General features: G+C 35.9%; 1 protein-coding gene across 1 annotated transcript in view; it reads left to right on the top strand.

The window, feature by feature from the left end:
- The window catches only part of PLBD1 (phospholipase B domain containing 1), a 77,109-nt gene that overhangs the window by 44,007 nt on the left and 8,175 nt on the right, over positions 1-24,927 (top strand). Inside the window, exons 7-8 of the mRNA XM_051963482.1 lie at positions 22,784-22,984; positions 23,110-23,250. Coding sequence (XP_051819442.1) covers positions 22,784-22,984; positions 23,110-23,250 — 342 coding nt within the window. The remainder of the gene's footprint in view (positions 1-22,783; positions 22,985-23,109; positions 23,251-24,927) is intronic.

The following is a 24,927-nucleotide window of genomic DNA, read 5'->3' on the forward strand; positions in this document are numbered from 1 at the left end:
GTCTCTCCTGTGAGAGAGGAATCTAATTTTTAAAATAACAATACTCATTTTACATTTATAGGAATCATATTTGTCCAAAAGACATTTTTGAAAGATGATATAATTTGAAATTGTTAATATTTGAAAGAGAAAAGTATATTGAATTTAGATAGGACTGGGAATAATAGTTCCAAAACGAAAACTCAAAGAATCCATCCATCAATCAGCAAACATTAATTAAGTCTCTTCCATGTATCGGACAATGCGGTGGAATCTAGGGATTTATTGTTGTTGAGTCATTTCACTTGTGTCCATTCTCCATGGCTCCATTTGGGGTTTTCTTGGTAAAAATACTGGAATAATTTGCTATTTCCTTCTTCTTTTACATTTTTTTTCTTTCTCATTTTACAGCTGAGAAACTTGAGGCAAACAAGGTTAAGTAACTTGACCAGAATCACATAGCTAGTATGTGTCTGAGGCATATTTGAACTCAAGTCTTCCTGACTCCAAGGAGGGTGCTCCATCTACAACACCACTCATCTGCCCCATAGGGTCTAGGGATACCAGTTCAAAAAGGAAACAGTCTCTGCCCTCAAGGAACTTATATTCTATTGAAAGAACACTTTCAGTTTTGATGCTGGGTTGTTGTTTTATTAAGCTTAAGGTAAACACAGGGTTCTTCCGGAAATTTTCAAGCTTTAGGTACGTTTTTGTATAATTCTCACAATCCTCACCTTTTCCCATCTTTGCATTGATATCAATGAGTATCATAGTGTAAACTGGTTTAGTTCTCTAGTTCTTTGTAGAATTTCTCTATCTCCTCATCCCCAGCAGCAGATGTTATACATGAGCTGCAATGATTTCCATGTTTGTCTTTTTGTAAATACTTACCAGAACTAGAGTTATGAGATAACCGGATATGTCGTTGCCATTGGACATTCCCCAAAAGAACTCTGCCTCCTCTTTTGTTCCTCTCCAAGAAGTTTTCACCACTCATCCCTCTCTCTAACCACAACATCCTCCTTTCTTCTGGCTTTGCTCATAGCTAGAATATCAAGACTGATAGGATTCAACTCCTTCTGCAAAGATCAGTCTATTGACAAAGAACTATTTTAATATCAGAAATCAAATTAAAGTTTGTAGAGGCTTAAAAACAGCTTGGGGGCGGCTAGGTAGCCACAGTGGATAGAGCACCTGCACTGAAATCAGGGGGACCTGAGTTCAAATCCAGCCTCAGACACTTAACACTTCCTAGCTGTGTGACCCTGGGCAAGTCACTTAATCTCAATTGTCTTAAAAAACAAAACAAAGCATTGACTCTTAGCACCCTCTCCTCCTTATAACACCATCCCTGTAGAAGCAGAAGGGGGTTATCCAGAATTAAGGATCATTTTGTATTTTTCTTTCTTTCATGGGTTAAAATGCTAAAAAGACCAGTTACTGGTGGTAAGTCCATGTTAGAAAGCAGATTCAGCATTCAAAGCCTTTCCTACATAGTAGAACCTGTGAGAGCTTATGTAGCGCTTTATAGAAACCTAAGAAATTATGGCGCTATAATGTGATATTTGAGTAAGATCTTGTAGAAGCCAAAGGTTTATAGATTTCACTTTGTATCAAGAACGATTTATTTGGAGAAAAGAATTGGTATGCATTAGGTATAATAAGCACCACAGGTAAAAAGCACTACTTCTGGTAATGAAGTGAAATAGATTTTCAGTAGTTAAGAAAATGCTTTTTTTATTGAGGTAGAGTTATCTAGGAATGTGTGGAGCCAGCTTGAATTAGCAACAAAATTTTTAGTGAGCATTTACACTTCAAAAATCAGTAAACACTGCAAATCAGGGCTTGATTTATTGTTTTGTTAATTTTCTAGACTTTAGAAATTGATAGAGAAAATGTAAATAATGGAGATTAAGTGAAAATGGTCGAAGGCAGACATTTTCTTTTTTTTTTTTTTTCTTTCTGGAGAGCCTCTTATTAAACATTTACTGTCATATCCCTGGTGTTATTCCTGAATCAGTTGTTTGTGTGGAGTCAGGTCACCAATTCGTCAGGGCAAAATTCAGAATTAGTCAAAAGCAAGAATAACAATGAGAAAAATATTCAATGAACAATTGAAACAACTCAACCCAGAAATATTTATATGAGTATTCAGTGGCAGAAAATGGACTCCAAAAGTAATATTGATGTCAATTATAACAATGCAGTTTAATTGCATAAACATATTGTCACAGTTGAAGACCATACATTTCCCCAAGGCACTATTAGTCACCAGCATAGAAAACCAACAAGTATTTATTAAGTGCCTTCAATGTGCCAGGCACTATGCTAAGTGCTGGACATAAAAAGAAAGGTCAAGGAACTTATATTCTGTTAAGGGACCAACATGTAGACAACTTTGTACAAACAAAATGCACTGGATAAATTGGAAATAACTAGCAGAAGTAAATCACTAACATCAAAGGCGGATTGGAGAAGGCTTCTTGTAGAAAATGAAATTTTAATTGAGACTTGTAGAAAACCAGAGAAGACAGCCAGTGAAAATGCCCCAGATTCACGGGATATGCTTAGAAGGAACAGTAAGTAAATACATAGAATAAGTACATGATGAGAGAAGGTGTAAGATAATTGCAAAGGTGAGAAGGACTTTAGAGGACAAACAGAAAATTTTGTATTTGATCCTGGAGTTAATAGGGAGCCACAGGGGTTTATTGAATTACGGAATGACAAAGTAGCATGATCAGTTTGACAGCTGAGTACAGGATGGCCTGGAGAGGAAGAAACTCAAGGCAGAGAAATCAACTAGAAGGCTCTTGTAATAGTCCAAGCATGAGGTGATGAGAACTTGGGCTAGGATGGTAACAAAGGACAGAAGGAGAAATAATGAGAGATGTTATAAAGGTAGAAGTGACAGGGCTTGGCGACAGATCAGCTATTGGAGAGTGGGGGAGAGAAAACTGAGTTATGAAGTTGACAGGTAGATTGAGAACCTGCATAACTACAAATATTTGATTTACTTTGAAAACAATGAGAGACGGCAGCCAAAGGCAACATTGTTTAGAGTACAAACTTGTTCATAAAACCTTATAAATCATGGATGATTACAAGTAATAATCCCATAAAACAGAGATAAATAGTGGAAGCTGGCCAACATGGAGACAGACTTACTCCAGTAAAAACCTGAAATTTGCATCATATCAAACAATGATCAAAAAATGCAATGAGACATTACAGTGACTGCTCCCAACCCATAACTATAAAAAGTCAGCCAGAAGTCCATAGATAGCAAGAAAGGCAATCTCCAGCAAAGCCAGTACCAGCACAGTACAAACAGGGCCAAGACACATTTAGCCATCAAGACTCTATGCAGAGGCAACAAGATGTAGGGCTCCTCTGAGAAAGTTCCAGCATAGTTGGACATTTCTAGCGGGGGTACCATGGAAGCACTGGAGAGCAAATGCCATTAAAACTTGGTTTGCCAAGTATTGGAACAGCCCACATGCTCGCTCAACAATCTCTTCTGAGATTCCACTGAGAGTCTGAGTTCTGAGTCTCAAATATTCATGGAGACAAAACCCCAAGAGTTAGGATCAGTTTTTTTTTTTTTAAATAACTTTTTATTGATAGAACGCATGTCAGACTAATTTTTTACAGCATTATCCCTTGCATTCACTTCTGTTCCGATTTTTCCCCTCCCTCCCTCCACCCCCTCCCCCAGATGGCAAGCAGTCCTTTACATGTTGAATAGGTTACAGTATATTAGGATCAGTTCTAAGAGCCTGGTCTTTTTCTGTTGTTGTTCTATTTACCCCTATTTTTTGTTGAATGTAGTTTTTATTGCAGTGTGATCTGAAAAGAATGCATTTACTATTTCTGTCTTTCTGCATTTAATTTTGAAGTTTTCATGTCCTAATATATGGCCAATTTTTGTATAGGTTCCATGAACTGCTGAAAGTTTACTCCTTTTTGTCTCCACTCAGGTTTCTCCAAAGATCTATCATGCCTAACTTTTCTAATATTCTATTTACCTCTTTAACTTCTTTCTTATTTGTTTTGTGGTTTGATTTATCTAATTCTGAGAGTGCAAGGTTGAGCTCTCCCACTATTATAGTTTTGCTGTCTATTTCTTCTTGCAACTCTCCACTTCTCCTTTAGGAATTTAGATGCTATGCCACTTGGTGCATATATGTTTAGTATTGATATTGCTTCATTGTCTGTAGTACTCTTAAGCAAGATATAGTTTCCTTCCTTATTTCTTTTAATTAGATCAATTTTTGCTTTTGCTTGATCTGAGATCAGGATGGCTATTCCTGGTTTTTTGACTTCACCTGAAGCATAATAGATTCTACTCCAGCCTTTTACCTTTACTCTGTATGTATCATCCTGCTTTAAATGTGTTTCCTGTAAACAACATATTGTAGGGTTCTGACTTTTGATCCAGTCTGCTATCCACCTCCACTTTATGGGAGAGTTCATCCTATTCACATTTATGTTAAAATGACTAATTCTGTATTTCCTACCATCTTATTATTCCCAGATTATGCTTTTCTTTCCTCCCTTATCCCCCTCCCCAGTATTAAACTTATGGGCACCACTTGCCTCACGCAACTCTCCCTCTTTAGAATCCCTCCCACACGCTTTGAGTCCCTTCCCCTTTCTTGTATGCTTCCCTTATTACTCTTTTCCTTTCCCTTTTTCCTCTCCCACTTTTTAATGAGGTGAGAGAAGTTTCTCTGTAAACCGAATATGTCTATTATTTTCTCTTTGAGCCAAATCTGATGAGAGTAAGATTCACACAACATTCCTTCCCCTCTAAATTCCCTCAGAGATGATAAGTTTACTTTGCCTCTTTATGGGATGTAATTTCCCTCTTTTTATCTCCCCTTTTCCCTTTTTCTAACACTTCTACTTCCCTTTTTTTTTTTTAATAATTTATCAGTAAAATCAAATTATACACACACTCTTTATGTAGCCCATAACAGAAATACAGTTCTCAAGAGTTCTTTTTACTTTTTTTCTGCTTCTCTTGAGTCCTATAGTTGGAAGCCAAATTTTTTTGTTTAGCTCTGGTTTTTTTCATCAGAACCCACACTCCTATCTCTCCCTGGCTCACATGATCTATTGGGACATCCTTCACATTGCTGAGTAAAAGTGTCTCCAGGACGGATGTCAGTTTGGGGAGCGTGATGAAACATCTTCTCCTGCACATTCGTTGGAATTCCCCAAAGAGGAAGCAGGATGGGCCAATGGAATCCACTTGTTTCATTAAATGTTCATCTTCTTCCGTAGAAGAAAATGCTCAGCTTAGCTGGGTAGTTTATTCTTGGCTGCATTCCAAGTTCTTTTGCCTTTTGGAATATCAGATTCCAGGCCCTTCAATTCTTTAATGTGGAAGCAGCTAGATCCTGAGTGATCCTTATTGTGGCTCCTTGGTATTTGAATTGTTTTTTTTTTTTTTTCTGGCTGCTTGTAATATTTTTTCCTTAGTCTGATAATTCTGAAATTTAGCCACAATATTCCTTGGAGTTTTTATTTTAGGATTGTAATGCTGGAGAAACTGACCAAGATAGAGATTAGAGAGTGTTTAATAATTTATTAATTGGAGAGATATTCTAGGACCAGATGTATCAATGGTTTGGTCCCAGAGCTGAATGAGACTATAGTCTCTAAGAATCCAGCAAACAATGTGAGTTCTCAAAGACATATGTACACATGGCTCAGACACAGGGAGTAGACTGAGGCAGGGGCGGAGTCAGAGTGCTGAGAGCAAGAACGGACTCGGACAGGGTGGGGTGAGTCTCCAGAAATGAGATGACATAATCAGGGGGAGGCACCCCAGACATGGGGAGAGGCATCTTGATTTGATTAGACAGTGTCTGGTATTCTAATAGCTTGGGATGGGGAGAGGCATTCTGATATTCTAAAACATAAAATCTTTTATCCTTATCAAGTGTTCTGATAAAGAGGGAGGAGAGATTTTGCAGAATTGAGAAGCAGGGAAACTGAAGCAGGACTGAGTCAGGATAATTAGGGAAACTAAGTCAGGACAATAAAAAAGAACTGTGGCATCACAGGATCTCTTTCAGAAGGTGTCCAAAGAATTCTTTCAATGCCTATTTTACCTTCTGATTCTATTACATCTGGGCAGTTCTCTTTGATGATTTCCTCTTAAATAGTGTTTAGGCTCTTTTTTTTGTCATAATTTTCAGGAAGTCCAACAATGCTCAGATTATCTCTCCTATATCTATTTTCCAGGTCTGTTGTTTTTCCAAGTAGATATTTAACATTTTTTTCTATTTTTCCATTTTTTTTTGGTTTTGTTTGGCTGATTCTTGATGTCTCAATGAATCATTCATTTCTATTTGTTCAGTTCTGATTTTTAATGAGTTATTTTCTTCATTAGCTTTTTTTTTTTTTTTTACTTCTTTCTATATATGTCCAATTGAGTTTTTAAATGAGTTGTTTTGCTCTATGGAATTTTTTTCCATTTCACTAATTTTTTTTTAACTGAGTTATTTTCTTTTTCCAATTCACAAATCCTACTTTCCTGGGAGTTTTTAAATTTTTTCCAATTCACAAATTCTGTTTCCCTGGGAATTCTTTACCTTTTCCAATTCACATTTTAGGAAGTTGTTTTCTTTTTCCACTTTATCAAGTTTTTCTTTTACTGAGTTTATGCCTTTTCTGTACTCTCTTGCAGAGCTTCTCTTTCCTTTCCCCATTTTTCTTCTAGCTCTCTTTTAAGATCTTTAATAATTTCTTCTAGGAGAGCCTTGTGTGATGGGGATCAGTTACATTCTCCTTTGGGCTTTTGTCTGGAGACTGTCTGTTATGAGTCTCCTCGAGGTTGAAAACCTGCTCTCTTTCTATATAGAAGCTATCAATGGTTAGAGTTTTCTTGGCTTTTTTACTCATTTTTAAAAGCCCTTAGGGTCTGCCTTCAGGGCCAGGAGATTACCAGCTTCCTCTGTAGAACAGGGATAGACATATGGACAGTAGCTGTCCTGCAAACGGGCTGCTAAGAGCAGCTGAGCTGGGGAAGGGCCCTGGGAAGAGCCCCACACCAGAAATGTTTCTGCCCTGGGAAGCACAGCCATGCTGTGGAAGTTCCACTGCTCCAGGCAAAGCCCCCCTACCCCCTTCCTCTGTGCAGAAGTGTGGGCTGCCCTGGGCAAAAGCTTCACGCTTCAGAATGTGGCTGCAAAGCTGTGCTGTGGTCTGTGCTGAGTCACTTCTGGTGCTGGGTGGATGTGGCCAGGTCCTATTAAATTCTGGTGGTTTTTGGAGTACACACTACATTTGATATTTGTGTAACTTCTCTGCTGATCTACTCCTTTGCAACCAAAGCAGAGCAGCCAACCTGTGGTAGAGACCTCCCTGCAAATTCTCCATCTGCAGAGACTGCCCCTGCCTTTTCTGGTGATCTTCCAAATTATCTTGGGCTGGTAGTTTGTTATACTCCCAGAATTCATGAATTCTGTGCTCAGTCAAGCACTATTTCTGAGGTTGAATTTGGTAATTAGTAGTGAGGGTAGAAAAGGAGCCTAGAATGACACTTGTGTCTTCTTCACCATCTTGGAGCACCCCTCTCCCCTCAGCCTGGTGTTTTTGTATAATAACAATAGTCACACCAATAATTATTCCCTTGCTATTTTTTCATTTTTGAGGGAGGAAGAAAGCCTTAGGATCTATATTTCTGTGGTGTCAGGAATTTGCAAAGTAAAAATTTCTTAGAAAACATCTAATCTACATCTGATCTGTAACTTGTAATCTGAAAGAACTCTCTCTGGAATACGGATAGGTTAAGTCACTTACCCATGGTCACCAGCTAGTATGTGTCACAAGTAGGATTTGGATATCGGTTTTTCTGGCTCTGTGGTCAATTCTCTATCCTAGTTGCATCTCTCAGTTTATAACATCATGCAACCCAAATGGATTTTTATTGATCACTGCTCTGTTCTGGCTCTGCTTCTTTCTCTGACCTTTAATTTGACTCTGCTATTCAGTCAAACTCATATCTTAGATCTTTCCTTTTCAAAGCCAAACTCCTCAAATAAGTCTACACATACAGATACACTGTAAGTCTACACTCTATTTCTCTACTTCCCATTCATTTATTAGTCTCCCCTCATTTCTTTATTTTGCCCACAAAAATCATATGAAAGACTTTATTAAATGTTTTGCTAAAATGTTTATAAGACCATATCTAAAGCATTCTCCTTATCTGTGTTTAGTAAGCATGTCATAAAAGAAAATTGGCTTCAAGATTAATTCAATATTAATCCTTTCTTTACATTGCTGCCATTTTTCAATAAATGCCCTCCCCCCCAAATCTTGTACAAACTTAATTGAACTCTCCCTTATAGCAAAAATGATTTTGTTAAGGAAAAGAAACTAGCATTTTGGCCATGTCTGAAAACAGGTACCTCATTCTACATCTAGAATTTACCACCTCTCTTCAGGGAGATGAAAAGCATATTTCATAAATAGTTTTTATACTGAAAGATTGGTGATTGCTTTGTTGAGAAATCTAATAGTTTTCAGTATTGTTTTCTTTTACATGGCTTTGCTTATTTCATTTTCCATCATTTCATATAAATCTCTCAAAATTTCTCTGAATTCTTAATATTTATTATTTTTATGGTGCAATATTTAATTATATTCACATGCCACAAATTATTTACCTATTGCCCAATTGATGGACATTTGTTTTCTAGTTGTTTGCTGCAACAAAAAGTTCTGCCATAAATGTTTTTGCATATATGGAATCTTTCCCCTGTGTTTCTTTAGAGTGGCTTAGTAGTTACATAGGTCAAAGGATATGTAAATTTTAATGATTTTGTTTTCAGTATATTTCCAAATATCCCCCCCGGTAATTAGCTGACTTCACATTGTGACCAATAAGTTAATTTCTTCTCACAATTTATCCAACATGTATTATGTTTTGTCTTTTGTCCATCTTTACCAATTTGATAATTTCATTGTATCTTCTATATGGTTTTTGCCCCTGCTTTTCTTTTACTTCAGCTAAAGCAGAATAAATTTTGCTCTAGCCTTTTACTTTTACTCTGCACGTATCTCTCTGCTTTAAATGTGTTTCTTGTAAACAACATATTGTATGATTCTGGCTTTTAATTCAGTCTGCTATTTTATGAGAGAGTTCATCCCATTCACATTCACAATTACCTTGTGTTTAATAATCCAACCAAGATTTTGCCAGGAATTGGAATTCAATGGAATCAACTCTTCTTCCATTCGTAAAAACTGGAACATTTTCTCTTCTTTAATCTTTAATACCTCACTCATCCTCCATAATCTTACCCAAACAAGACCCAATAATCACATCGCCATTTTTTTGGTTTTTGTTTTATTTCCAATAATCTGAGAAGTAGTTTACCTGAGCCCAGTGATTTGAATTTATCAAGAACAGCTGATGCTTTCCTATTATCTTCTCTGCTTATCTTGGCTTTCAACCCCCTTTCACCTATTTATGTTGTCTTCTCCAATCCAAAGAACATTTTTCTTAGCAGAGAAAATATCAGCATTCATGTTTAATTATCTGTTTGTTTCTGAAAGTTGGGTAAGAACATACAGAGTCAGATCAGTCAAGTAACTAATTAGCAGATATAAAAAGATTGAAAGAGCAGTCCTTACCAGGTGTTCAATAGGTTTGTTTTATCTCTGAGAAGGTATGGATATTCTCTTGGGGAAGTATCTCACAGTGTGAGATACTAGAATTGCCCTTAGATTAGCATTTTTAGGATGAGTATCATCTGGTGTCCAGTGAAAGATCGTGCCAGTTTTTGGAAGACTGGACAATGCCAAATTGACTATTGGATTGATAATTAAAAAAAAAAAAACAACATCTTGTAGATAATTAATATATGCTGAATGTATCTCACTTTTGATAAGATCAAGTTGACTCTAATAAATAATATATGAGATGACATCTTGGAATACTGTTCTGGGATTCTTATTAGGGATGAGAACCCATAGTAGGATGACATTGGGAAGGATGGATCTAAAAATACAACCTGGAATGAATTAAGAGACTTTAGATTTTTGGATTAGTAAGGAATAAAGGGACAATAAATAATAGGCTCCCTATACATAGGAATCTAATTTGGAACTAGTGCATTCACTGATATATACAAACATTAGATCCCCGTTCTTAAAATATGGACCAATAGAAGGTTTTCTTTTTAGTGACATGTAGGCAAGAAAGCAGTGATCCCAAAGAAGGACTTGTAGGAAGATAATATCTTCATTTTTAGGAACTGTTGATGCATGGGAATAGTAATTATAAGCAATTTGAGCATATTTTGAGAGACATTTTTAGATCTTTTCTATTTCCAGAGTGGAATTCACCTAATAGAATGGGACTGCCCTCAAGGTAGATTCTTGGACTTTGCCATGGTTAAATAAGAGCTCGTAGTTCATTCATAAGAAGTTTATCTAGAATTCAGAAATCATAGAAGAAAACTGAGGACAAGTTGGAAAAGAACGTCCATTGGATGAGTTTTAAAAAAAAAAAAAAGGCAAGCTCAATTTTTAATCGAGGAAAACTGTTTAGGGAAGAAAAATATCTAGGTGGTTTGAGAAATGAGAGAACTTTGAAGTAGAAAGAGGGGAAAATCCATTGCCAGAAATGAAAAGGTTCACCATGTGCTATAGGTGGTGGACTGACTGCAAGATGGCATATTTTCTATCTCATCCTCACTCCTTTTAACTAAGTAATGGACTTTATTTTCCAGGAGAATAGTGTCTTTTATTAGAAAAACCTATTTTAGCAATTTTTAAAAAAATTATTTATAATACATTTAACTTGAATCCTCCACAAAACCAGTCAAATTTACTTGACATATATTTACATTTGAACATGTAGATGGGTAATAGGAATTTGGAATACAAGATAAGAGAGGAGACTGTGGAGAATGAAAAAGGTGTCATGAGTCTGGGAAAAGGGCAAATGGTATTGCATTCAAAAAAGGAAAAGAGATAGCTGCAAAAAAATAAGCTTAAATTCCATTCCTAACAAAATCTTAGGACATATTTAGAACTTATCATTAAAAAGGCTAGGTTAGGAACATGAAGGCAAAGAAACAGTGACCACAGAGAAGGATTTCATCTTGTTCCACAAGAACAGGTTTGCCACAAAGTCTGTCAGGCTGTTCTCTGCACAAAATAGTACGTTGAGCGCCAGACCATAGTAAAATTAGGTGAACATAGAGGATGATTGAATGACTAGACCCAAAAAGTTGTTGGTTGCTATCAATGTAGGAGACCATGCCTCTAAGATCTGTGCTTATCTATGCTATTTAATATCTTCAGTGATTTGGATGATGGTATGATTGCATAAATATTACATTCACAAATTAAACAAGTGCAGAAAGATTAACCAACATGGATTATATAGTCCAGATCAAAAAAATCTTGAGCAGGCTAGAACATTGGGCTAAATATTTATTAAATATGAATTACATTTCATTTAATGGGAATAAAGGTAAAGCTATATGCTTAAGTTCAAAATGCCAACTTTACAAGTACAAGCTAATAATAGATACTCTCTCCCTGTCTGCTCTCAAAGAAATATTTAGGGACTTTGGAGGACTGTAAGTTTAATAACTAAATGATATGACATGGCAGTCACAAAAAACTATGATCTTAGGCAACATGTTTGGAATGGGATGGGCTCAGGGTTGTTCCTTGGAAATCCTTCCCACTAGTTTTTAAAACTGGAATTTCAACATGCAAACTGTCCAGACACCTAGTCATTCTCAATACTCATGAGCTTTTTTTGTCAACATTATCTCTATTGTTCTAATTCTTTTCATTTCACTTTGAATTATTTCATAAAGACTTCTACTGTTTCTTAATATTTCTCATACTTATCAATCTAAATTACATTATAATAGCCATTATTTAAACATGCCACAGTTTATTCAGCCATTTCTCTATTCACGTTTTGTTTCCAGTATTGTACAATTATAAATAATGACTATAAAAATCTTTGAATACATAACTCTTCACTTTTCCTTTTGATAGTACTTTTAGGATACATCTTTTTTAAAACTAATTTTTTATTGTAGTAAGTTAGTTTTAATACACATTGCTTTATGAATCATATTGGGAAAGAAAAATAGCAAAAGGGAAAAACTATGAGAGAAATTTTTTAAAAACCAAGAAAAAAAGAAGTGAACATAGCATGTGTTGATTTACATTCAGTCTCTTTACATCTTTTTCTGGATGCAGATGGCATTTTCTGTCCAAAGTCCATTGCAATTGTTTTGGATCATTGAATTGCTGAGAAGAAGCAAGCCTTTCATTGTTGATCAATAGTTAATAATACTTTACAAAAGAAAGATAATAAATGGGTCAAAGGATATGATTCTTTTTATAACTTCTGTAGTGTATTACCAGACTGCCTTCTAAAAAGATTCTAGGAGTTTGCAATTCTACCAACAAGGTATGCACTTATCTTTTTCTCTACAATTGTACCAACATTGGCTTGCCACTTTAATAATTTTTGCTAATTTGATGGGCATTATTGTATCTCAAAATGGTTGTAATTCGCATTTCTTTGATTATTAGTGAGCATGAACATTTTATATTTTTCTACAATATATTTTACTTATATCTTTTTTCTTTGATCAGTCATTTTCTACCATCTTCCATACTGAACTCTGTCTTGTGACAAAGGAAAATGATTTACAATTAAAACAATTAGGGAATCTACTTAGAATTATAGTTGAATAGTTTAACAGTTTCTTATAAATTTTGGTTTTTTATCTCTCCTATTTACCACAGTTTTTCAATCTGTTATTATCTTTACCTTGATTTTATCTCTGTTTACAAAGTTTGCTGTTTGTAAGTGTGAGGAAAACCCAAGGCAAGAAAAGTATTTTTCATACATTTCAGAGAAAGAAAAGAGAATAAGCTAAATCTCTCTCTCTCTCTCTCTCTCTCTCTCTCTCTTTCTCTCTCTCTCTCTCTCTCTCTCTCTCTCTCTCTCTCTCTCTCTCTCTCTCTCTCTCTCTCTCTCTCTCTTTCTCTCTCTCTCTTTCTCTTTTCCCTTCCCTGCCAGAGTCATGGGACTAAGAGATCAATAAAGGAAAGATTATTTCATTATTCCAAAATGCCTTCATCTTTCATTGCTGAGGCAGTACATCAGCCATAAGGAGGCAAGATAATTCTGATCATATTTCATCAAGGATTAGTCTGTACAGATTTCTTTGTATATATGTATTTACGTGTATGTTCATGCAACTATATGATTTTATGGTCAAATATTTTTCATTTCAGAATACTAGTGAAAGAAAGTGGCATAGTATATTAAAAAAACTGCTTCTGTCAGGAAAACCTGAATTCAAGTACTGTCTCTGACATCTGCAAGTCTCTTTACCTATACCAGGAAATTCTCTAAAACTCTAAATTTCTCTTACCTAAGAAAGGTGAGCTTGCTGATTTACATGAGCAGAGAACATTTCTATAATGGACAACCCTTAAAAATCTAACTCATAAGATCCACTGGCAATTCTTGGAAGTTTTTCTTGTTCAGGAAAGTGAATAGAACCACAGATGTCGAAACATAAGTTGGAAAATTTTCAGATTATTGTTCATTGAATTGAAGCATTCCAGGAATAATGATTCCCATGAAGCTCAGATTTCACTCAGCTCGCATCCAGTTTTTTCTTGGATGCTTTCACATGTGTTTCAGGGAATTTGCGTGCAAACAGCTAGTGCATCAGCAGAGTCCCAGCACCCCAGGGCAAATGGGCTCAAATCTTTCCTGCCTTAGAATAATAAGAATGAGTGAGCATTGATTTCAGTTGTGGTAATTATCATTGCTGCTTGGGTCTTCTTTTTTTGAAAGAAGGGACAATGGTCTAAGACAATACAAGAAGCCTCCAAAAAACATCTTCCTTTAGGAACAACTTCCTTGCATGTGTTTAAATCTGTTGGTGTTTTTTAATCTAAAATATGATTAAATTGATGGGTTAAAATATACCTGTAGACATGCATGTGTGCAATAACACATCTAAGTATACATATATTAAGTATGTTAGCATACACATGTGCAAATGTACTTACATGTATACATATTTATACACCAATAGTTTTATGTACAAATTGATTTCATCTATAGATATATACATAGATGTATTTCTATAAGTATATATTTAACTTATAGATTTATAATCCAACTATATATAGAAGAAATATCTAAATAAATATAAATATTTGTGACTTTCCTACTATGAATTCTGAGCTTTACCTTGCTCTGCTTCCTAAATACATCCCCTGGATCCATCTTGACTAGTACTGTTCTCTCTATTCTTCTTCTCCCTTCTCCCATTATTTGTGGACTTCGCCCATTTCTGCTAAAGAAAGACCCTTAAAGGACAGGACCATGTCACTTTTGCATTTTCTGCAGTGCATGGACATGTTTTGAAATTAGTAGATACTCAATAATAATTTTTTAATTTATGGAATTGTCTGTGATTCAATTATGGGTTTCACTGGCTTTGCTCCTTGCAATTTAAAGTTAAGACTTTCTAGCTACAATATGCATATTTACATTTCAGAAGGGAACAGTCTCGTATCAAACCACATTTACTATCCTATTCAATCCATTTTTGCTGGCAAATTTAATCACAGTTCACTTGTTAGAAAAGTCTACCACTGTTTTGCAGCCTTCCTTCTCTCAAACCCACAGCCTATTTAAAATATCTGACCCTCTCATTTTATGATGATCTCTCTTTCTTTCAAATAGCTCCAAAAATCCCATCTTCCACACTGTTGCTGACTAACTGGGTGTAAGATGATTTCCTGAGCTCCACCCTGTCAGAATATGTACCTTCTGATGACTCACTTTGTCCAGTGACATCCAATTCGCTTGCCCCATTACTTGTATGTAGTTCATATATGGTATGTGCTAGCTGAGTGTTTTTGTATTTTCGTGAGACCATATTGCCTTTTATAGCATGGATGTATAATATTAAAGAAATGCTGCTAATCCTAACCTCTACCTCTATATCCACTCCCTCTCTTTAAGGGCTCCATCTTTTCTAGACCAGGCATAAGATCCAAACTAGGTTCATTCTTTTCTGTCTTTTTTGGTCCTAAAATTTCCCTTCCTGACAGCAAGCGCCATGTGACCCAGCATCTTCAGACCACAAGGTCACAAGTAAGTTTAATCATGTCTGCCTCGAAGTTAACATTTGATTATCTACTAAAGAAAGGAAACCCAAAACAGAAAATGCTGCCAGAGGTCCATGTTTAAGGTTGCCTAATTGAGTCTGTGGTCCATATGGGAATGGCAATTGGGGGAGAACACGGCCTATCCACCAATTCCCTCACAGAGACCCAGAGACAGAGTACAGTACTATTAGTTCTGCTATAACTTGTTTTGAAAATATGTAATTGATCCAGTGCAATTTGATATGTTAGGGAACAATTTGAGCATAACACAAATTTTGAGTTTGTTTATGTGCAATTTTGTCTGTGAGAAACTGCAAGAATTCAGAAAATCAAAACACTTCATAGTAACTCATAGTCTACAAAGTGCATTCCTTATTTCCACAAATTTCAGGCCTTTTTTTCAGGTAAAGTGCTATATTTATTATATATCTTCTGGACAGTAGGTCCAGGTGGGCAGAGGCAAGCCGGTACACTCCCGTCCCCAACCTTCTGCCATGACCACAATGGATGTCACCATCATTTATTATAGTATTTATGTATTTGTATCCAGTGAACATGCATAAAACTGTGCTAATGTTATATGAAATTCGTGTTTTTGTGGGTGTTTGTCCCTGACAAAGATTTTGAATGATGTGCCCCAATCTCTTTTCCCCCATAAACCCCGGGGCTTTTATTGCCTAATTTTGCATCATATGGTAGTTTTTAGGTGATATATGTAACATTATAGCAAAACTGAATGTTCTCATCACTGGGAAGTTCAAGCAGAGACCAAACCCAAAGTTTTGTCTTCTTTTAAAAGGTGTACTGCTTCATTATTTTCTCCAATTCACAACCAACGAGGGAATCACTGTCATTTCAAAGCAAGGAAGCATTTATTATTATTAAGTGCCCACTATGTGCTAGGCACTGTGCTGTTTTACAAATATTATATCATTTTTTCTCAAAACCTACCTGAGAAGTAGGTAGTATTATTATTATTATCCCCATTTTCAGATGGGGAAATTTCAGATGGGGAAACTGAGGCAAATAGTTTGAGGTTTTTAAAAATGATTTTCCAAAGGTCTGAATTTAAGTTCAGATTATCTTGACTGCCAGCCCAGCTCTTAAATACAATATGCCACTAAAAATCTCACCCACATCTTTCAGCTCTGAGTCAGAAGCAGTCAGGAAATTTGTCATCTCTAGTGTGACCAAATGCTGAGTTACCAGGTCCCAAAAATTTTCTGGAGAGTTCTAGGTACAAACTTCCTGGGATGGCCCCATAAGGCAATTCAGTTATATAGACATGAATTTAGGAGGAATGAAAGGAAGGGAAAAGAGGGGGTATGTATCAGTGTACAGCATGGTAGAAAGTGTAATGACCTGAGTTCAAATCCTGGTTCTGGTACTAGCCTTATATGTCCTATTTAATCTCTCTGATTCTTAGCATTCTCATCTATAAAGGGTAAAACAGGTAATCCATATACCATATGTGTGCTATTATTATTACTTATCTACTTCTATCATATAAACTCCCATCTCTTCCTATGCAGAGATCACATTTGCTTAATTGACTTAATTTCCCCTAATTACATATTCTCATCTCCAGGAAGGAACATCCTCTCATTTCCCATCTTTCTTCTTCATTCAGTTGTAGAATGAATAAAAATCTTCATTAATAAAGATTTTCTTTCTCAGTAAATACTTAGGCTAATGAAATCACAGATCTACTCAAAAAGAAATCTCTTATCAAAAGAGACACTTCCCATAATTTCATCTTTTCAACAATGCACAATGTAACTGTTGTCATGGTTCCTAGAAGGGATGGGTCAATCAGCTCTCCCATGGATGCCCTGTGACTTCCCTGTGACTTCTCAAGCCCAAACACCTTCACCTTGGCCACTACTCCTCAGTAGGCATCACCTTTTAGACTATAAGTTCCTTGAGGGTAGGGACTGTTTTGCCTTTGTATTTGCAATTTCCATGCTTAGCATAATAATAATAGCAATGACAATGGCAATGACAACATTTATATAGTGTTTACGATGTGCCAGGTACTGTGCTAAGTGCTTCACAAATATCTCATTTGAGCCTTACAACAACGCTGCAAGGTAGGTGCTGTTATTATCCCCATTTTACAGACAAGGAAACTGAGGCAGAAGTTAAGTGACTCACTCAGGAACATATAACTTGTAAGTATCTGAGACAGGATTTTTTAATTCAGGAATTTCTGACTCCACCTTAGTATATTTTTTAAATTGTCATTCATTCATACTGCAGAAGAAGAAAAACAAGACAGTCCCTGCCTTCAAAGAACCTTCAAGGCTCAGACTAAGTTTTTCCCAAATCATCCTCAAATTTTCTTGTAGACCCCTGATCTCTTCCTAGTCTCCTCCAGTCCTTCCTTTGTATTTTATTTATCTGTACAGCATTGTATTTCCTTAGTAGATAAAGATAATGTTTTGTCTTTGTCTTTGAATCATTCACCAGTGCTTAGGATGGAAGCCCATAACTAGGACAGGGCTGTCAGTGCCCCAGAGCACTGAAAACACCCTCCCACAGAAGAAAGAACTGAGGTTAGTGCCTCGTTAGCAAGAAGTTAAAAGAAGTGACCAAATGGTCTACTTCCTAACCTCAAATGAATTGTCCCCTGGTCCAGTCCCACTTCTGGCAGCCCAGGGTCTCAGATTGAAAGCCATTTGACCTGGTAACAAAAATTGCTCTTCATACTTTCAGGAGTGAGAGGGGAGAGTGTAATAGACCTGGGATTTTATCAATGTGGGCAACTCCCTATGTGGAAAATTTCCTTAACCAATACAAATTAGTAACTCCTGTGATTTCCAGTTTAGAGAGGCACGGAGAGCGTAAGGAACTTATTCTTTAATATAAGAATAATAAGAAGAATTAAGTTAATAAGAATAAGTTCCTTATCCAGGATCGTGCGATTGGTTGTATCATAGGCAGGACTGAAAGCTAAATCTTCATGACCCTGGACCCATCCATTCCTTCATGCTGCTTCTAATTGATTTGTGTCTTTTCATTTTGGCCTTCCAGTTAACTTGCCAATTCCTTAAGGCTAGGGACCATGTTGAAATACTTTGTCTGCATTTCTCAGTACAACAATTACAGTGTTAAATACATTCTAGACTCTTTTCCAGGGAGGAGTCAACTTCATCATTATAATTATACATTGTTCGGTTTTATTTTATTGTTGTTTTTTCCCATTAATTGTGTCTATCATTTTCCTGGTTCTGCTTACTTAATCAGTTTGTCATAGTTGTCATTTCTCAATAATATTCCATAACATTCAGATGCCATATCTTCCCCAACTGATGGATGCAAATGGATGCATTTCTTTCCACACACACACACAAAATGTAAATGAATATTTTAGAATATGTGGGACTTTATCTGTCTCTGAACTCCTGGTTCAACGGATGCCCCCATCCCACCCTTAACTAGGAGAGGTACTCCATGGCTCTCTATGCTCTATATGTAGAGCTCCCTTATCCATACGTTCTCATTTGTTGAGTTCATTATTTTCCATAGGGATAATTATCATCTCATTAAAGAAGATTTTCTCCTGAAAGTCTGCCTATTAGAGTTTTTTTTTTTTTTTCTGAGACAGTTGGGGTTAAGTGACTTGCCTAGGGTCACACAGCTAGGAAGTGTTAAGTGTCTGAGATCAGATTTGAACTCAGGTCCTTCTGACTTCAGGGCTGGTGCTCTATCCACCTAGTTGTCCCAGAACTTCTTTAAAAACTTTTTTTCCCTCATGATCCCTTTTCACCTAAGAAAGCTTTGCGTGACTCCAAATATATAAGTATATAGAATAGGTATACAAATCAAACATTTGCTGATAAAAAAATTCATAATTTCACAACCCCACATTCAGTTATATGACCTCAAATAGGGTCACAAACCACAGTTTAAGAAGCTGGGCAATAGTCCACTCAACCAGATCTTCTTACTATTCCCCATCAACAACATGATTTCTTGCCTCCATTACTTTATACTCCCATTGCCAGGGATGCACTCCCTTTTCACTCTTTATGTCTTACAAGCTCTGGTTTCTTTCAAAACTTAAGTCAAGCTTCATTTTCTGTATGATCCAACAGCTGCTCGTACCCAATAGAGTATAGAGTCCTTGAAGGCAGGGATTACTTTATATCTCCAGCACCCAACATAATACTTGGCACATAGGAACATAGATTTAGAATTGGAAGAATTGGGTTTAAAAAAAAAAAAACATTGCTAAGAGAAGGGGGAGTGGTGATAGGAGGTAAGGTAATGGAGTGGGGGGCACGTTAAAAAAATCCCACACAACTGAGGACAAAGTGGAAAGAGGAAACAAAAGTTTATACAGGAGAGAAGATAGGATGAAGGGAAATACAGAGCTGGTAATAACTGTGAATGTGAATGGAATGAACTCTCCCATAAAATGAAACCAAATAACAGAGTGGATTAAAAAACAGAATCCTACAATATGTTGTTTACAAGAAACATTTGACACAGAGAGACACATACAGAATAAAGGTAAAAAGCTGGAACAGAATTTATTACACTTCAGTTAAAGTTAAAAAAAAAAACAGGGATAGCAATTCAGATCTCAGATAAAGCAAAAGTAAAAATAGATCTTATTAAAAGAGATAAAGAAGGAAAGTACATCTTGATAAAGGGTAGCATAAATAACAAAGTAGTAACAATACTAAATATGTATGTACCAAGTAGAAGAGCAGGCAAATTCTCAGAGAAGATTTTAAGCCAGTTTTAAGAAGAAATGGTCAGCAAAATTGTATTAGTGGAAGACCTCAATCTTCTCTTCTCAGACAAACTAGCCACAAAATAAACAAGAAGGAAACCAGGGAGGTTAATAGGATCCTAGAAAACCCGCATGTGATAGACCTCAGGAGAAAATTGAATAGGGATAGAAAGGAATACACCTTTTTTCTCGTCAATATATGGCACCTACACAAAAATTGACCACGTATTATGACATAAAAACCTCACAATCAAATGCAAAAAGGCAGAAATAGTAAATGCTTCCTTTTAAGACCATAATGCAATAAAAATTAACTCAATAAAGGACCAGCGAAAGATAAACTAAAAACCAATTAGAAATTAAATAATATAATTCTAAAGAATGAGTGGGTCAAACAATAAATCACATAAACAATCCATAATTTCATTCAAGAGAATGACAATAATGAGACAATATACCAAAACCTATGGGATGCAGCCAATATAGTTCTTAGGGAAATTTTATATCTCTAACTACATGGATAAAATAGAGAAACAGGAGATCAGTGAATTAGGCATGCAACTAAAAAAGCTAGAAAAATAAAAAACCCCAATTAAATAAAAATGAGAAATTCTGAAACTCAAAGGAGAAATTAATAAAAAAGAAACAAAAACTTTCCAGTGTACCACATTTGCTTCTATGTACTTAACAAGTCTTTGTTAATTTATCAATGTGAACATTTTAGTAACTTTTTAAACATAATTACAAATTGTATTTGATAATGGTTAAACCAGTATATGACCTTACCAGAAGAATTAAATAGGGGTTTTTATATTTTATTCTATAGTTTATATTTTATCCTAAAAGCAGTTGGGAGATGACATAATTTATTGACTAGATGGATAATAAGGTCAGACCAAAGTGGAAGTCCCCTTTTTCAGCTGAATAGAGGACAGGTGGTAATAGGGAGAGACTTAAGGTAGGGAGATTAACCGCGAGGAAACTGTAAAAATCTAGACACGAAGTGAAGAAAGAGAGCCTGAACCAGAGAGTTGCGGTGTTGGAGGAGAGAAAGGTTATTTATATACAGAGGAGAGGAGACACAAATCAGAGATAATAAAAAGGTAGAATTAACAGGACTTGGCAACAGATGGGGTAGGGACAAAAAAAAACACATTATAATAAGGTCATTAGGAAGAGGGAAGGGTTTGTGGTGAAAGATGATGAGTTCCTGTTTGGATATATTGAGATGAAAATGGCTAGAGAATATCCAGTTCTAGAGCACTGACTGTTCAGCAGACAGTTGGAGATCAAAGAGGGGAAGCCAGCTGAGAGGTTAGGACTGGATAAAACAGGCTTCCAGCTGCTTAACAAAAGAATATACTGTAATATGTATTTGTCCACCAGATGGTGATATACTACAGCCACAACCCAGTAATCTCAGCACTGTCAAAGCACCTGCCCCGAAGAGCCTTGTTAAAATAAAAATAAAATAAAAAAGACTACGCAAGCCTTGTTAAAATAAAAGACTTCACAAGCCTCGTTAAAATAAAAGACTACACAAGACTACAAGGACGTATGTTGGAAATATACATTATTTTGGCATGTATTTTGAAAAATAAAAAGCTATTATTATAAAAGCAAATAAATAATAAAATGAAATAAAAGACTGTAATATTCACACTGGCCACTAGAGGACATTCCTATATTCTTGTTTCCACATAACAAAGAAACTAGACATGGATATAAAATATTGCTCAAGATTATTAAAATATGAAAGATGTGTGGTTTGCTACCTTTTCATTCCACATCCGGCATCTTCTTTTTCTTAGTCCTAATCATTCGTATTCATTAGATGCAGGCAAAGGATTTTATGGTCATTACTTTTATTATAGAGAGAAAAAGGCAAAAAATAAAAAAAAAATGAGTCATTCTTGTCTAGAACCTTCACTCCCCAAGCCTGCTGGTCTCCTACGATTCTGTCTGATACTCTCAGGCCATAGGAAGCGCAACTTGGACCCTTATTCTAGAGAGACTTCAGCATTTAGACAGAAAAACAGAGTCGATGAGAGAACCTTTGCCTGTTTCTGCTCACCTTTCCTTTGCACTCCTGGATAGCTGGAGGGCTTCCCAGCAGTGAGGATCCCTGCAGACTGGGCTGGCAGCTTAGCTCTTGTCTCCTTGCCTCCCCCCATCATTGCCGTCAGAAAGGCTCAGGCTCTGAGCTCCAGAGCTACTGAAAATCCAAGAAATCCGATTTCCCCAACTTTCTATGACTTGCTCATTTGCCAGCTTCTTGATGACTGTCCTGTCTTTCTGTTTTCGGTGCCAAATGGATGACAAGAAGTCTGTCAAGGGTGAAAGAGAAGGGGCAGACCCATACATTCTCCTACCATAACTCAACAGATCCCTTCATCTGTTTGTGAATGTTTAACAAGCAAGCTTGGGGCAGGAGGTGGAGAGGATGTATGAATGACATACTTTTAAGTTCAATTTGTATTATTGACATTTTCTCCATCATTTTCTCAAGTTTGGACAGCAATAGAATAAATCAAGCCCTGGTTTGTACCATTTGCCAATTTCTGCAGTGTAAATGCTCAAGTTAAAAATTCAATAATCTTACTCAAGCTGGTTGCAGCATACCCCTGAATATAGTTAACATTAAGTAACTGGCATTTAATCTAGGGGAAGGGATGGGAGAAAAGGGGGGGATTGGAATACAAAGGTTTTCAAGGGTCAATGTTGAAAAATTATTCTTGTATATGTTTTGAAAATAAAAAACTTCAATTAAAAAAGTAATTAGCATTTAACTTCTACAGAGTATTTTGTGACTATATAATCTGGCAAAATAAAGATGATTCTATGCTATTTATTTTTCTGTAGGATTTTTGGAATCCCTGGATGATTTTTATATTCTCAGCAGTGGTTTGGTCATGCTGCAGACCACCAATACCGTATTTAACTATAGCCTGCTAAAACAGGTGGTACCAGAATCTCTTTTGGCCTGGCAAAGGGTCCGTATTGCCAACATGATGGCAGATGGTGGAAAGAGGTGGGCAAATATCTTTTCAAGATACAACTCTGGTAAGTAACCTTATAAATGATTTCCTGTCAATTTTTCTTTGTATCACAATATACGCATATCTTTTGTTTCAAGATAGCCAATAATGGCAGCCAATATCATTCCTCTATGTTCTTCTCCATCTCAGGTACTTATAACAACCAGTACATGATTCTTGATCTGAAAAGAGTGAAGTTAAATGATAGTCTTGCCAATGAGACACTCTTCATTGTGGAGCAAATCCCTACGCTCGTGGAATTCTCAGATCAAACTGACGTTCTCAGGAAAGGTACATACTTGGAAGAGGTGTGCTTTTATTAGTCAGAAGGGGAATAAATTAGACTAGGTTACCATAAACTGATTGTGTTCAGTGCTGAGATCTGCATTGCATTCCTACAGTTTGAGATTGTGATCTTGTAATTAGTCATTTGTAATTTCTCATACTTCTTTTAAGATTAACCTGTCCTCTGATATACTGGATAAATTACTTAAAACTTCACTGGTTCTGAGTTTCTCCCTCTGCCAAATAGAACAAATAATGCTTAAGGGAATTATGGAAATTAGTATCTAAATTTGAGGAGTGAGAATTTTATATAGAATAGATGAATTGAAAAATTATTCCTTAGTCATCTGTTACCATAAGCTCTATTTTCCCAATGTTTATACAATTCTCATCCCTTTTTTTTTTAACTCTGAATCTCCCTGCCACCCCAATCCTATTCCTACAATACCCCACTCAATATCTTCCCGTCCTGGATCTATATTTAGTCTATAATTAGCAAATATCTATATTTAGTCTGGATATAGACTGGATCTGTATTTATATTATATCTATATTTAGTCTATAATTAGATCATAGCAGGCTATATTTATTCTGGATCCCTATTTAGTCTATAATTAGCAAATTTCTTTCCATTTTAGATGTCTTTCTTTCATGCACTTTCTATCTTTGGCATTTATTGGAACCTGACTCCTTTTGGAAGATACTGCATCCCTGGCCATCTTTTCTAATTCTGGTTGTATTTTTTTCTCCCTCATACCCTTTTCTCCTTCACTGCTGGGTGAGTTGGAATACTCCTTGCTCCATATTGTCACTTCCAACTCTTCCTCTACTGCCATCCCTGCCATCACCTTTCCTCCTTTAATTTTAACTAAAAATTTATCATCTAATTCAGATCTCAATGGTTACTATCTACCGGCCTCCTTTCCTTTTACAAGTTAAGTGCTTGCTTATAGTGTTATTTCTCATCTTAATACATCCATCACTTTGACTCTGGTTAGGTCCAGACCCTTATCTTTTCTATTAACTTTGGCAACATAACTAGGTTTGAATCCAACTACAGATACAACTTGAGCTTAGGAAAACTAAGATTCTAAGGACTTAGAGTTAGGCTAATTTTGTGGCCATATTATTGGGATAACTTTTTTTTTTTTTTGGACAAATTGCCATCTGAATTGTCCCAGGTGGGGCATTCAAAGCTATCTGTTTTGGGGGGGAATTCCACCAGATAGTGAATATTATTGTAACATTATAGTGTAGCCCTAGAGTATGTATTTCCTAGTCTGTAAGTTGCTTTAAGATCTTTGGTTGAACTAAAAGATATTGGGATTTAGATTATTGTAATGATCTTAATGCTTAAGGACTGAAGAATAAATGGACTCTTTCTAGAAAAAAAGATGGCATATTATGGATGCATAATAATGTATATATTATCAGACATGGTCAATGTGTAGATTTGTTCTTTTAACGGTTTTGTTTTGGTCATAAAGATATTTCCTATGGGAGAGTAATGATTAAAAAATAACAGTGATATTTTAAAAATGAAAAACATTTTTTAAAACTTTAAAAATTTTTGGTTAAAAACTAGTAAAAAACAAAACAAAATATCCTATGGATTCCAGTGTTTTAAAGTAAATCTGAAGATGCATTCACTTGGAAACTTTCCAAAAAGAAGAAGGGCCATTT

The sequence above is a fragment of the Antechinus flavipes genome, chromosome 5, assembly GCF_016432865.1.
Source record: "Antechinus flavipes isolate AdamAnt ecotype Samford, QLD, Australia chromosome 5, AdamAnt_v2, whole genome shotgun sequence".
In the NCBI taxonomy this organism is placed as follows: Eukaryota; Metazoa; Chordata; class Mammalia; order Dasyuromorphia; family Dasyuridae; genus Antechinus; species Antechinus flavipes.